The 14,042-nt window shown below is 42.9% G+C and overlaps 1 protein-coding gene across 1 annotated transcript; it reads right to left on the reverse strand.

Annotated features, from left to right (window-relative positions):
- Positions 1-5,137: 5,137 nt before the first annotated feature.
- On the reverse strand, positions 5,138-10,387 carry irx4b (iroquois homeobox 4b). Its single transcript, XM_033637711.2, has 6 exons — positions 10,057-10,387; positions 9,495-9,683; positions 9,103-9,209; positions 8,565-8,721; positions 8,203-8,356; positions 5,138-8,091 (listed from the first exon to the last, which is right to left on the reverse strand). Exons 1-6 carry the CDS (start codon positions 10,099-10,101, stop codon positions 7,508-7,510), a joined length of 1,236 nt encoding a protein of 411 aa, XP_033493602.1. The 5' UTR covers positions 10,102-10,387; the 3' UTR covers positions 5,138-7,507.
- Between the last annotated feature and the right edge of the window lie 3,655 nt (positions 10,388-14,042).

Here is a 14,042-nt window from a genome sequence, read left to right on the forward strand (position 1 = left end):
TGATAAAAGTTGCACTGCAGCTTAAAAATCTGCCTCATTGTTATGTGCATTAGTTTTTCCTGCATTTTGGAGCACATGCATAACTGATCACTTGTGATAACAGTGCTTTGAACTCTCCTATATCAAAAAGCAGCTGCGCTCATGAGTTGTGTTTACTGTAAGGAGCAGTGAGAGAACCTTAGCATTCCTTGTGCATCAGCCCCTCGCAGCCTGCGATGTAGAGTCTCGCTCTGCCAAGCCTGGAGGACATCAGGAGGGAGCCAGCCTGATAAGACACAGTAGCGCGGAACAATACATGTTTGAAGAAGATCATATATATATTTCATCGGGCTTATTCTCCATAGACCTCTGCATGCCAAATTGGCCTGTGCTTGACTCAGGCTCCAGACAGCACTAGCCTGTTCTGTCCCCAGTGATGCAGCCAGTGGAACTGCATTTTCCACACCATGGAGCTCAGGTTGGGAAGAGTAGTCAGGCTGATATAATTGGCCCTGGTGACTCCTGGAAGTGAAGCTTATGCTGTAGTTAACCTCATCTATAGTCAGACCACTTTGGATGATTGAAGGGGAGAGAGGTGCATTGTTAAAGTGAGGCAGGCGAGCCGGGTCAGTGTCAGAGAGCTGACTGGTTGGTTTTGCGGTTGGTAAGTCTGAGTGGTTCAGAGGTGGTGGTTGGTTGAGTTGGAGGCACTGCCGGGGGCAAAATCTTCAGATGAAACTGAGCATATGAATTGAGCTGAATTAAACAGCAGTGTGTTTTTGTGCTGGATTTAACTGCACTGTTTAATTATTCACCGCTCTTAAACACATCAGCTGGAATGATAGAATATTCTTTAACATCATATATGTGAAGTCAATCCAGATTGTTGAGTTGGACTCAATTTGCACGCAGACTCATTCATGGGTTCAACCTTAAACTGTCAAATCACCGCAGGGGTCTTTGGCTACATCCAGTTATCCTCTTTCTCTCAGTATGATATTAGATAATAATTGCAAATACAGCTCTTAAGCATAATGTGACCTGCACTGTTGGGTCAGAGCAGTCAGACAAAGATGGGCTCAAAAAGGACTGTAATCATATTGAAAATCTGCTCACTGCTGAGCCACACAATAGATAATGGAGTTAAATGCCAGTGGATTCCTTAACACAGCACCCCTCCACAACAATCACTCACTCCACACAAAACATCCTCCTCGTCGCCGTAATTGCCCTATTAAAATATTTCTCCTTGAAGATGTGTCACATTACAGACCCTCAGGCTCATTATGGAGCTCCCTGCAGCCAATTATCTGAACCTCCGTGTCTAGAAGCCACTGTGACCAAAAGGGGCTCGTAGGCAGATCTGGGAGCAGCCCGCCCTCCTCAAATCTATACTTACTGTACGAGAGGCAAAAACAGAAAACTGACCTTTGGTCATTGTCTCGGGGCGACTCCACTCAGCTCCACTTTAGAGTCAGGTGACAGAGCTTCTGACCTTTACCATGGAAATAATGACTTGTACTTGTGCCAGGAGCTCAGAGGGTTACCGCAGGGAGCGAGACACCTCTGGCGACATGTGACAGTTTTTGGAGGAGAGAGTTTGCACTCAGCACTTTGATAGCCCCGGGAAACCAAAGTGTGTGTGACAAGACGCAAGAGACTTAGAACTGTGTGTATATGTATGCCAGAGTGTGTGTATGTGTGTGTCGGGGTATGCGACAGAGGCACAGACAGTGTTGAAAGGAAATAGGTGTCAGACGGAGGGTGCAGAGAGGAGTAATTTGAAGTTGTCAATACTTCCTGTGCAGACATTCCATCTGAAATTATAAAAGTCGAGGTGATTCGGAGAAAGGGCCGCAGAGCGCAGAGTGAATGGAGCCAACAATTAATTCAACTGAAACATTGGTTTTCTGAGTGGAATAAAAAAAGTTTTCCTCTCGCCCCCGTGTCAGTTCTCCCATAAGACACAAAGAGCCAAATAACTGCTGGTGGTGTGAGCCAGACAAGTAAACAGTGGCTCTAACATTCCCCGACCTGTACAGCAACACACTGAGGCTTAATCACATTATATGGCCCAGGGAGCAGGCCTTCGTGTCAGACTGGCTGTTGAGTGGCTCGCTTGTGTGTCGAGAGCAGACAGAGGTGAGGTGAGACGAGTGGAGGGAAGGAGGGAGGGAGAGGAGGTGGAGGGGGGGTTGAAGAATGGGGGATGAGAGTTAGATGTGGGGTAAGGGAAGGGAAAGAGGAAGAGGAGAAGATGGGTGAAGGCTGGAGGAGTAGAGGGGGAAAGTGTGAGAAGTCAGTGGAGGAAGATGAGTGTGAAACAGGGAGGTGAGAGAGATGATGGAGGATAAAGCTCAAAAGTAAAAATGTAAAAATCTGACATATTCCCAGTTTTGATGGTGTTTTGCATCATAATTGTACTTTTTAAAACATCTTTATTAATTTTGAAGTTCACACCAGCATTCTTATACCTAATTACCAAAATAAATGTTTATGTGTGGTTAGGTTTAGACACAAAAACCAACTGGCTATGGTGAGGAGAAGATCATGTTTTGGCTTAAAATACTCAGTTTCGGGGGCACTATCCCTGCTAGAAAAGCAGCGATGTCACAGTAAAAAAAAAAAAAAAAAGAAAACACTTTTCGTTGCGCATTTCCTGCAGGAAAAGCAGCGATGTGTTGGTAAAAAACATCCACTTTTTGTGGCACAGTATCCTCTAGAAAAGCAGTGATGTCTCTGTAAAATACAACTGCTCTTGATGGCACAATTCCAGCTGGAAAAACAGCAAATTGTTGGTAAGAAAAACAAAAAAAAACAACAACAGCGGTTCATGCCACTATCCCAGCAGGAGATGCAGCAGTGTCTCTGTAGCCACTGCCACTTTTGTGTTATATTGCCCCCTGGAAAAGCAGCATATTCTTGGTAAAAAAGAACAGCATTTTATGGCAACAATCCCCGCTGGAAAAGCAGAAATGTAAAATGTAAAAAAAACAACAACTGCATTTCGTGCCACTATTCTGGCAGGAAATGCAGCAATGTCTTTTATGGCACAATAGCTGCTGGAAAAGCAGTGATGTCTCTGTTAAAAAACTTTTTTTTTTGTCCCGGTATCACAGCATAAAACACAGCTGTGTCTCAGTAAAAAAAAAACACTTTCCGTCACATCATACCCTCTGGAATAGGCAACGGGTTGAAACGACACCGAAAACACCTGCAAAATCCTGCGTTTGGTGCCTAAAATGTCGCTGGAAATGCAGGAATGACTCGCTAAAGCACATTTGCTTTTGTTGTGTCTTGGTCTTAAACAATGGTCTGCAGTTAGGCAGGCGTCACGTCTAAGTGACACGCCATCCACCATGTCCTCCGCCTTGTGCTGAGAGTAAGCTCATATACTACTCTACTTTACAAACAGTGATATGATTTCTATGAAATGTACAAATGTATGTGTGGTTTGGAGAATCGTACAAAGCCCGCACTTTCTCCTGGTGACTGAACTGCTATTTTTAAACTTTACACAAGTAAGCGACGAGCTGGTGAACACCGAGGAGCAGTTAGCCGTTAAAGAACACGACAGAAAAAATACAAACAGAAGCAAAAGTAGAAAGAATATTGGACTTACATTTGCCAGGTAGCCTGAAACACGGCTCCAGAGAGGCCAAACATTTCCTATTGAATGTTTATTGTTGAGCTCGCTCTGATTTTGAAATGTAAATCCAAACAAATCATTTTAGTTGATTATGAATTAAATGAAAACTGACTGAAACACTTACACAGTTGTACAAAACACTTTCAGATCTGAGGGATTCTCTCGACAAAAAAAGGCCATTATTTTGAACACCTAGACGAGGGATTCAAAAAAGTCGTATTAGATATTAAAAACAAGAGAACATGGCCCTTTTTTGACGTTCAGAATAAAATTTAAGTAAGATTTAATGCTCAGCAGTAAATTGCAGTGTATATATAAATGTACTTCTGCAGTATTTCCAAAGCTCTGTGCCCAGGAGACGAGTCCTGTCTCAAACAGCTGAAGGTGAAAACAAGTACAACCTTATATCTCTTAACCCCTCTCAGCACCAGACTGACCTCTTATCTGACTGCCACTCTACTTCCTTCATGACGCCGACACCTTCTCCTTTGAAGTCAAGACTTTTTTAGAAGCAAACACTATTGCATATTTTCTAACACGTGAAACTTGGACAGAAAAAAAGAAAAAAAAATGAGTTAAAACATAAAAAATATATTTGCAGCCAACCACAACGAGATCCTGTCGGACAGCGAGTGGAAGAAAGAAAACTTTACCGAAATAAGAAGTCAGATGTCATTATTTATCATCCTAAATGTTACTTATTTATGAGGCAGAAACAGAATGAAATTCTCGGTTGAATTCATGCTGAATTATTTAATCTGAAATGGTTAATTCCATACAAAGCCCAGGAAGATCCCTCCTCTGTTCTGATAAATACTTTATCACTGTGCCTAAATCGAAAACAGGAGGAGGAGGAAGATGGGGGTGAAGAAAAAAAACAACTTCTCACTGTTTCTTGTTGGGCTTTGTTTTAGAAAGTGTTGGTTGAAATGTCTTAGGTGCTAAATTTGCAAAGTTTTCTTCAATAATTGAAGTTGATGGAAATGTATTTTTTATAAAACATTTCGGCCTAATGATGCCGGCCTTATTTCAGTGATGTTTCTTATTATGGGCTGTATGAAAAAATCACCAAAGTGGATAAAGATGTGACACTTACTTAAAATTACTTAAGAGGTTTTATGAAGCATTTTGCGCGTGGTGGATTTTCTTGCAGTCCCAGGTTGACAAAGTCAAAAGCCGCCTAATGAAAAGGGACGCATCACTGATTGCAGCTATATCTGGAGCCGAGGTGGAAGTGGCATCGATTTAACAATTTAGCAGCACCCTCCTCTGTGTGTTTCCATTAGTCACGGCTGAATACCACCCACTTCCCCCCTTTCACTCCCTCAAAACACACACACATGCACACAAACACACACACACACACACACACACACACACATATGCAAAGCTGCCGAGGTATATTCCACTATTCCCGGACAGGATTTACATCATCTGAACTGATACCACGGCTGGTTCCAGCACGGTGGACAGTTGATGTAAGGGCACACTCAGAGAACTTTGCCATGCTACAGAATACACCTTTTATTTTTGTGACTCAGTGCATGTGCAGGCGATAGTGCAAGTGTACAATACTGTATATTTTCCATGTGAGAGAACCGTACAACCTTACCGCAGGAACGTGTGTGTGTGACACTGGTTTGTTTGAAGATATTTGACCATTAATGGAGCCCATAAGAGTCTGTAAGTTAGAGTGTGTCAAAATGCCAAAATAGGATCATACATTGATAACTGACCGTTCACTAAACCCATACCTTCAACAGCAATCGTCCAATTGTAGTGTAGCAGCCGAAACGGGAACACAAGTCTGTCAAACTTTGGATTTCTCTGCATGTTTATGGGACCATATGTTAGGGGTACAGTATAGTATTGTGATATTTTTGTGTGGCACTATCGTATCGCCACACAGTGCCAAGACAAAGACAAGACAAATGAAATATAACCAATTGCTTTTTCAGTTCACCAGATACATTTTGCTGCAAAGAAATAGCTAAAAACTTTGTCTCATTAAATAAAACAGATTTTGACAAAGTTTTCCTTTGGGGACATAATTTACATTTGAAAAAAGGAAATAAATCGCAATATATTTTATCGTAATAACATCATATCGTGTCTTAAAATTATTATGATAATATCCTATTATGGATCCTCTGGTGATTCTGACCCCTAACATATGGGAGTGATACCCTGCATTGAAAGATTTGGGGTGTCTTTTTCCAAACTTTTGCAAAACCTAAAACACAAGTAAAAGTTAGAAAAGACTAGACGAAACAATGTTTGTCCTCTTTAACGTTAGCTGCAGTCATCAGAATTCTCGGCTAACTAGCTTCCTACCTGCAGTAACCAAGCATTGCTTCAAAAGCTTAGGGACGCATCATCTGATTACAACATCAATGTCGCATTACACAAGGAGCACACCCTCTGTTGCATTTTCTCATTGTGCAAAAGTCAGGGATAGATGCTAATTAGAGTTTTAGCTAACGTTAGTAGCTCTTTAATGGGTTTGTGTAGGTCTACACTCCAGTAACCTGAGCCACCGTTACCTGGGATAGCATTACATTACATTACACGTTCTAGATACAGTGGTTAGTCCTCAATATCAAGTGCTTATTTAAGACCTTGAAAAGTCAGCCAGACACATGGAGCTAACATTAGCTTAATTAGCAAGCTAGCTGAAGCTAATGAAATCTGCCACCAGCACTTTACATTTCAGACGGCAAAATCAGATCAAATCAAATCTGGTTCTTGGCTAGAAATGAGAAATCTGGTTTGTCTCCTCTGTCTGGACGGCCCGTTCTCATTCCCAACTTGTCAAATACATCCGCTCTGTCAGTGATTACGCATCAGACGCAGATGCAGAAAGGCATCTTTTGTGTCGCTATGATGCGCCACCAGGCAGCATCAGTTTGTAACGACGCCGGCAACAACGCAATATGAAGAGCTTGAAAGTCCCTATGGTGTGGGTGGAAGGTGAGATGGGTCGAACAATCCCTGGACTTTCACCCGGGAGCCGGCTATAAATGTTCACCCAAACCATGATGTTTTTTTTCCAAACCTATCCACGTACTTTTGTTGCACAAGGAAAAAAAAAAAAAGTAAAAACAACCTACGCTGTAAACAGGGTTGCAACAGTATGAGATTTTCACTGTATTATAATTGTCTGGTTTTAGAAAATCTCGCAGTGTCACGGTGTGACAGAATTTATTAGAGTTATTATCAGTCAGAATGATCCTTTAAGGAATAAAACTTAAGGGTTATTTTTGGTCGAACAAACGTTTAATTACTATAATTGAACCTTGAAACCATTTTGTTAATGTTAGTTTGTGTAAAAAGTCTCCTCTTTGAAAATAACTAAAATAAAGGGGAGATTCAACGTCCAGTTGCTTTTACGATAAGCCTCAACTTTTATATCCCGGTATACTTTAAAACGCTGCAAGCCTAGTTGTAAAATGTATTTTAAAAAGACTGTTTGCATCTAACAAGCAGAAACTGTACATTTCCTGTGAATATGTATGCGTATTTTGAAAAGACACAATGCATGCCGTCCCTGAACGTCCAAAACTGTCACAGGAGGGCACGCAGCGCATCATATTTTGACACAAAAGTCAACTGATAGAGTAGCAATATTTTACAAGTTGGGATGAGAATATGTTGGTTGGTGGGACCCATTGTTTCAACAATTACTAAAAAATTTTAATGGCACTGTTATTATTGTAAATCCATATATGTGAGAACAAAAAGTTTGACAGACGTAACAGTAACTGAGGGGAATGGCGTTTAGTGAACGGTCAATTGGTCAAGTCACAACAACAAAATATAGACTTTCTGTTTCAAGTCCATCAGTCTTTGAAATATTCCGTTGACGGTGCGTTGGGTGGACTACAAAGACGACGTCGACCTAACAAGTTCAAAGGACTGTCCGGGTGTTCTGCTGTCTATCATGCCATCATTTAAGCCTTTCCACGCCTCAGCTGGTTTGGGCTGTTGGAAAGGAGGACCGTGGAAAACTCCGTCCACCCATTCTCTGAGTGTGGCGACCGGTGACTCCTGTTCCCTGTCTGCCTTGGTTAACGCCATATTTGATGGATACCCAGGAGAGGAGGACCCGGCTGATGACAGCATGCAGGGAGGGTACTCTGACTGCAAGCTGCCGTCCAGAGACACAGCAGTGTGAGCGATGGACCAGATTTTGGGCTTGGTGTGTGTACTTCGAGGGTCTGGGTTGGAATAGAAGGGGCTGTTTTGTTGTTGGACTGGCGTGAGTTTGGGGCAGTCTGGAGACAATCTCTCTTTCCCGTGCAGTGCGTCTGGGTTGTGTGTGAGATGCCCGTGTGGGCGGTCTGTGTTTGAGTTTGCGTCACTGTCCTCAGGTAGAAACTGTGGCTTGGGTTCACAGTCAGAACCGTCTGACTCCAGCAGGTCGAAGTCCTCAAGGTCACTCTGCAGGTCTGCACACTGTTGATCTGCAATAATGAATCACACAGATAACACCAAGTCCACGCAGGCTATTTAAACTTTGAGCAAATCTGGAAACAAGAGAAATGTGCTGACAGACTGATTCAGGCCACACTTACCAGGAAGGTCTTTCTCATTTTTAAGCGGCTTCTCAGCTTCGTCGCTGTCATCGTCACAGCCCCGGTCGTCAGAGCTTTTACAAGCCCGCGGTGACCACGTCACCTTGTTCTCCTTCTTCAGCCTCCTGCGTGCATTGGCAAACCATGTAGACACCTGAGGGAGGGAGGGAGGGAATGGAGGTCAGATAGGAACAAAAAATCATACACAGGAATGAAGAGAACACAAAGACAGAAAGAGCAAAAGTAAAAGTGAAATAAGTGAACAAAATAAAAAATACAAATAATTTAATACAAAATGGACTGAAGGAAAACAAGTCAAAACTCTTAGTGCCCTTAAATCTGTAATATTTTACTAAACCTACCTGTGTAAGAGTCATCCTGGTGATGATGGCGAGCATTATCTTCTCTCCCTTTGTGGGGTATGGGTTCTTCTGGTGCTCCTGCAGCCAAGCCTTCAGGGTGCTGGTGGTCTCTCGGGTGGCATTTTTACGACGGGAAGCTCCGTCAGAGCAGGAATACCTGAGACAAACAGTGACAATCAAAATCATATTCAGCAATACTGTGCTGAAAATAACTGGAAGACATTTGTTATAAAGAATGGCTGAGCATTATTGACTTTAAATCATATATTAATGAAGTCTTAGCAGAGAGCTCACACCATAAAGTACCAAAAACCCCTCATATAACCTTGCACCACTTCCAGATACTAAGTCCCAGTATGGATATAATAGTTAGAGTGTAATACTTGCAGTGATGCCAACACATAAAAGAATATGAGGTCACTGCAAATGAACCACAGACACTAGGAATATTTTTCATCAGGGAGTCAGCAGTCCAAAGTGAAGTGAAGATATTACAGTTTAATTTAAGAGCAATAAAAGCAATGCTGCTTTCACTTACCCATATCTGTCATATGGATATTGTCCAAATGTATATTCATAGGGATAGTAGGCAGGAGTCTGAGATGTCCCCACAGAGGCAGCTCCGTCTTTGGGATCAAGTGGCCCCTGGAAATATCGGTGTATTAAATATTTCAGCTTATTTTCACACGCATGCTTTCTGAAATTAAAGAAGGGCTTTACCCTGAAATTACCCTCTTTACTTTTATTATTTTAATCTCATATAAGTACAATATTCACATATAATTGTAGAGAATACGCCAAAAAAAATTGAGAGTCATTTTTACAACCTTTCACGTGTCTGCCAAAAAGAGCGACTGTGCGCAATTACGCATTCTAAAATAAAGGCAAAATGGCAGTAATAATGAACTTTAAGTGAAAGACAGAACTCACTCTGGAGTAGAGAGCGGTGGCGTCGCTGGTGCAGGTGTTATAGTATCCTTGGCTCTTTGGATAAGTTCCGCTGTAGACTCCGATGCCGGTGGCAGAGGTGAGCTGGTGGGCCGGGGAGCGCAGCACCGGGTGTGACGGAGGCGTTCCCGGCTCCAGACAGCCGGCCAGAGAGCTGGAGGTCATCAGAAACTTTGGCAGGAGAAAAATGTAAAATTAAATTGATTTGTCCCGTGACATTATCCGTGAGGAACTTACTGAAATGTGTTTTCACTCAACCGGAAACCAGTGAAAAGGCGTATTAAGTAGTTTGGACTGCAAAAAAGTCTGCAGTCAAAGTCAAGTTCTTCACGTCATGATTTATTTTGTGTTCCTTTTATCGCTATGATTTATTATATCAGTGAAAAACGTTGCGTATTGTGGCTTTAATTATTTCTAGAAAGGAAAGTAGAGATGCGCAGATAAATGCCGCCGTGCCACTGATTATTGTGGATATTTTGACAGCTACAATCTGTCATCTTCAATAAGTTTAAAAACAAAAGACATGTTAAAATACTGACAGTACCTGCGGAGTGGTGGAGTAGGAGTATCCCAGCTGAGAGTAAGCCATGACTCAAATAAGATCAGAGGCAGGAGCGCAGACATCCAACAGCATCCGTGCCGAGGGTGGACTTCAGCCTGTGACTTTAGTTTACAGCTAGTTTGCCGGTCAACTTTTTAAAATGTGGATATCATCTACCGCGCAGACATTTACGCACCACTTTCATTTTACGCACCGCGATTAACAATCTCTAAAAGTAACTTCTTGGCTTCCTCTCTGCTTCATCCACCAGGCTGCTGCAGCTCCTACAGCTTCCCTGCTATTTTACAATCCAAGGCGAGTGTGTGTGCGTGTGTGTGTGTGTGATCAAACCATGCATCTCCCTGTGATGCGCTCTTTGGTTTTAAGGCGCGTCTCTCTGACGTCAGCCCGGACTCTGTGTGTGTGTGTGTGTGTGTGTGTGTGTGTGTGTGTGTGTAGCCCTGCGTTCATATCAAGATGAAGAAACTCACCTAATTAATTCCCTCCCAGTTTTCCTTCAGCTCTGATCCAGGAGAACAGCTCCACGCAAGCGCACATGCAACCCCACCAACAGTCCCCAGGCGTAATGAGAATGTGATCAATTCTCCTTTCCAAATAAACACACACACACACACAGCTGCGTGCATGCACTCATACACACACACTCCTACACACTCGGTGCTATGGCCAGAGGGGGGATCAGGAACGTGATGCCTTGACACCACATTGACACGAGATGATTGATGACTACAACCTGATATTAGCATAATCGTTTTGCCCTGTAGTTTAGATAACTTGTCACCACGGAGAAATCTCCCTGTCATCCACATATTCATGAGTGGGGAAATTTCAGGTCTCCTCCAAGCAAATTAATCAAAGAATAAACACTCGGAGCATTCCCTTGAGTAAGCACCTTTACCAACTGAATGGCTTGTCATGTTTTTAATAACAAAGTCTTAAGCCGTCCTGGTGAAGTGGAAACATTTCTCTCATTTCTCCTCACCCTAAGATCTGGATTCATTTTTTATAGGAAGGGGAGGAAGAAGAGTAGGGCAAGTGTAAAAGGGATGGGGAGTGATGATAGAGGAATTTATGGTGTTAAAAATAATTGAATATTTCAGTGCAAAAGTGACAGAGGTAAAAAATTATAGGGTTAGAAGGAGAGCAGGAGTTCGGGGTGGCCTGAAGATGATTAGGGAGAGGAGGTCAGAGATGGGAGGGGCTTTGTAACTTCATCCAATCCCACATTATTTATACTTTTTTAATTACAAACAACGGTTAACTTGATTAAACAGCTGCACTGCAAAGACGACTTTTCTGGAAGCTGTCTGGTAGAAACCTTTCCAAAGTCTCAGTGGGTCATGCTACGCAAGCATCATGCTATTGATTTGACCAATAGTCAGACATCTGGTCTCATATGGAGCTGTAGCATCACCTGATTTAGTTCAGATATATTTACACACAGGTGCAGAGTCTTGCAGCAGGTCAGGTACCCACGGGGAACACGCAAAAAGCCATGGAACAGGCATGAGTAAAAATGAACTACATGCAACTGGGTTCTCCGTTCTTGAATTCCAAATCCACCTCATCCTCGGGCTGCACAGTGTCATGGCTGGAGTCCTCCACGTCGGTGACCAATGTGACCACGGGGTCAAAGGTTACACTGGTGTCACTGGCTTTCAAAATAAAAGCAACTGCAGCTTGATAATAGTGATTTAGATGTTAGAATATTACACATATACTGCACAGCTTTTTACTTTGCTGTAGTATGAAAAATAGAAAATAGATTTTTGTTCTCACCCGCTGGTCACCGACGTGGAGGACTCCAGCCATGACACTTTGCAGCCCGAGGATGAGGTGGCAGCCTACATGGAGTTGGGATCCTTTGGAGGTTTGATGGTGGTGGAAGGAGCATGCTAACATGTTTCCTAACCTGGCAGTGATTGAATGTTTTCACCATCCAGTCAAAGAGACGTCCAAGTCAAGAACGGTGAACCAGCTTAATGTGAGGGACTGGAGCCTGGGGGGTTTGATCATGGTCGCAGGACTTTTATTACGGGTGCGGCTTTGACTTGGACATAATGACAGGTAACAGGTTGGTTCTAGTACTGAGCTTAACAGGTATGGATGCGGGTTTTCAAAAATGGACCCGTGCAGGACTCTGCTCAGGTGTCATTTGCCAATGTGGCTTCTTACGCCTGGGTGTCCTAGCAATGCTGTAATGTTACCCTTTTTCCACTATCACTTTTGGCCATGCTGAGTCAAACAATAGTGTGCCAATTTGTCTTTGTCTTTCCAAACCGCATTAGAGATGGACCTTCTCCAGAGCAGGGCCCAAAGCATGCCCGCCTGTATCCAAGTGGGTAGCAAGGACGTCTCGACAACCATAGCCAACTCCCGTTCCCCCTGAACAACACATTCTCACTCCGACCTCGCCACGTATCGACATTTCATCATGGACTTTCCACATCAAGATATGACGTACAAGGTACTCTGGGTGTGTTGGTTGTTGACGTTCTGTTGTGTTTGACTAGCCAATCTGGTCTCACTCTGAAGTCGCTGAACACCAGCGCTTGGTCAGTGACTTCATGTCTTGACGTGGAAAGTCACTGACCAAACATTGATATTTGACAGTCGGAGTGAGAATGTGTTGGATTGGCAGTATTATTTTTTTGTAGTCCAGAGAAGATGTTAATAATGTTGGGGACAGTCTCTATTTGTAATAAAATTAAATATCAGAATAACCCAACCCTCATCACTTTTGTACACTTCGTTTATTGGAGGAAACAGAGAGGGGAATCAAAATGGGAAATCCGTGAAAGGTTTTAGAGAGAAAGAAGAACTAAGAGACAAAAGGAGAGTTGGGTAAAAAAACTTTACATGCAAGAAACATAAAGAAATGAATGTGGAGAGGAGGGGAGGCCCACTGAGGCAAACCTGGGGAGCAGAAGGAACAGTTAATAGTCAGGGGATCTGAGATGGAGTGAGGGGATGTGGAGGGGTAAAAGGACAAAATATTCCCAGTGCACCCAGAGTAAGGCTGGAACAACAGAGCTGCATCACCAGAAAGCATCTCGGCCCCACCGGGGAGAAGGCATCTGTGTACCGGCGCTTGATTGACATTCCATTTGTCCCGTGAAAGGTGCTCATATACTGAACACGGACTAACTGTCTCTCCCTCATCTGTGCTCAAAGCTGGGAAATGAAGTTATCTCCCCACGCCGGCGCCGCACGTCTTCACACAAAACACGTGTCACTCACAGAGAATGGCAATTTGTTTAGCCACTGACAACGAACATGACTGTGTTTAATCTTGGTTTCATATAGTTCATGGGGAAAATAACTTGTGAGGTAAAGATGAACGAGCGGAGGAGAGGTTCAACTCCCCAGCTTTTGTTACCCTCCACCCTGGTAGAAAGATTGAATATAAAGCGTGCACTGTACACGGAGGGGCAAAGATTATGTTATTTCCCTCTTTTTGAATATTCAATTCACTAGTTACATATTAATATATGGTGTGTTTATAAATTTATGGCATTCCTCCAGTATATATTTCTTAAGGCTCTGCGTTCGTTAGACCGTGATTATATCCTTCTGATCTCGCTCCCCTAACATCAATCATTCATTCAAGATGCTCTTCTAGAAAAAAAAAAAGAGAAAGGAAACACATTCCTATTCTCTCCTTCCTGCATCCAGCTGCAGCTATTATGCAGTAGGTGGGGCGTGGGGGTTAATGATAGAAGCATGTTAATGTGTGAGGAGGAGGAGGGTGAGGCGGCGCACAAAGTGTTTGGATGAGGGGGCCAAACAACTCCAATCACAAGTTCTTTCAATCACAGTGCGCCGCATTTGAATATTTTCTCCCTTAAAGTCTGAAATCTATGCAACTTTAATCACTGTTTAACATGTAGATGCTTTTTGAGCCTTCGTCTTGGTTTAAGCTATTTCACCTTGAAACAATATCTCAGTGGGCGGTGCTGAAGGGCCCA

This window comes from Epinephelus lanceolatus, chromosome 16, assembly GCF_041903045.1.
Source record: "Epinephelus lanceolatus isolate andai-2023 chromosome 16, ASM4190304v1, whole genome shotgun sequence".
Lineage (NCBI taxonomy): Eukaryota > Metazoa > Chordata > Actinopteri > Perciformes > Serranidae > Epinephelus > Epinephelus lanceolatus.

Coding starts and splice junctions, on each gene's coding strand:
- irx4b (XM_033637711.2), bottom strand. CDS start 10,101: ATGGCTTACTCTCAGCTGGGATACTCCTACTCCACCACTCCGCAG. Junction 9,684..10,056: donor CCTACTCCACCACTCCGCAG/GTACTGTCAGTA, acceptor CTCCTGCCAAAG/TTTCTGATGACCTCCAGCTC. Junction 8,357..8,564: donor CCAGGATGACTCTTACACAG/GTAGGTTTAGTA, acceptor TCCCTCCCTCAG/GTGTCTACATGGTTTGCCAA.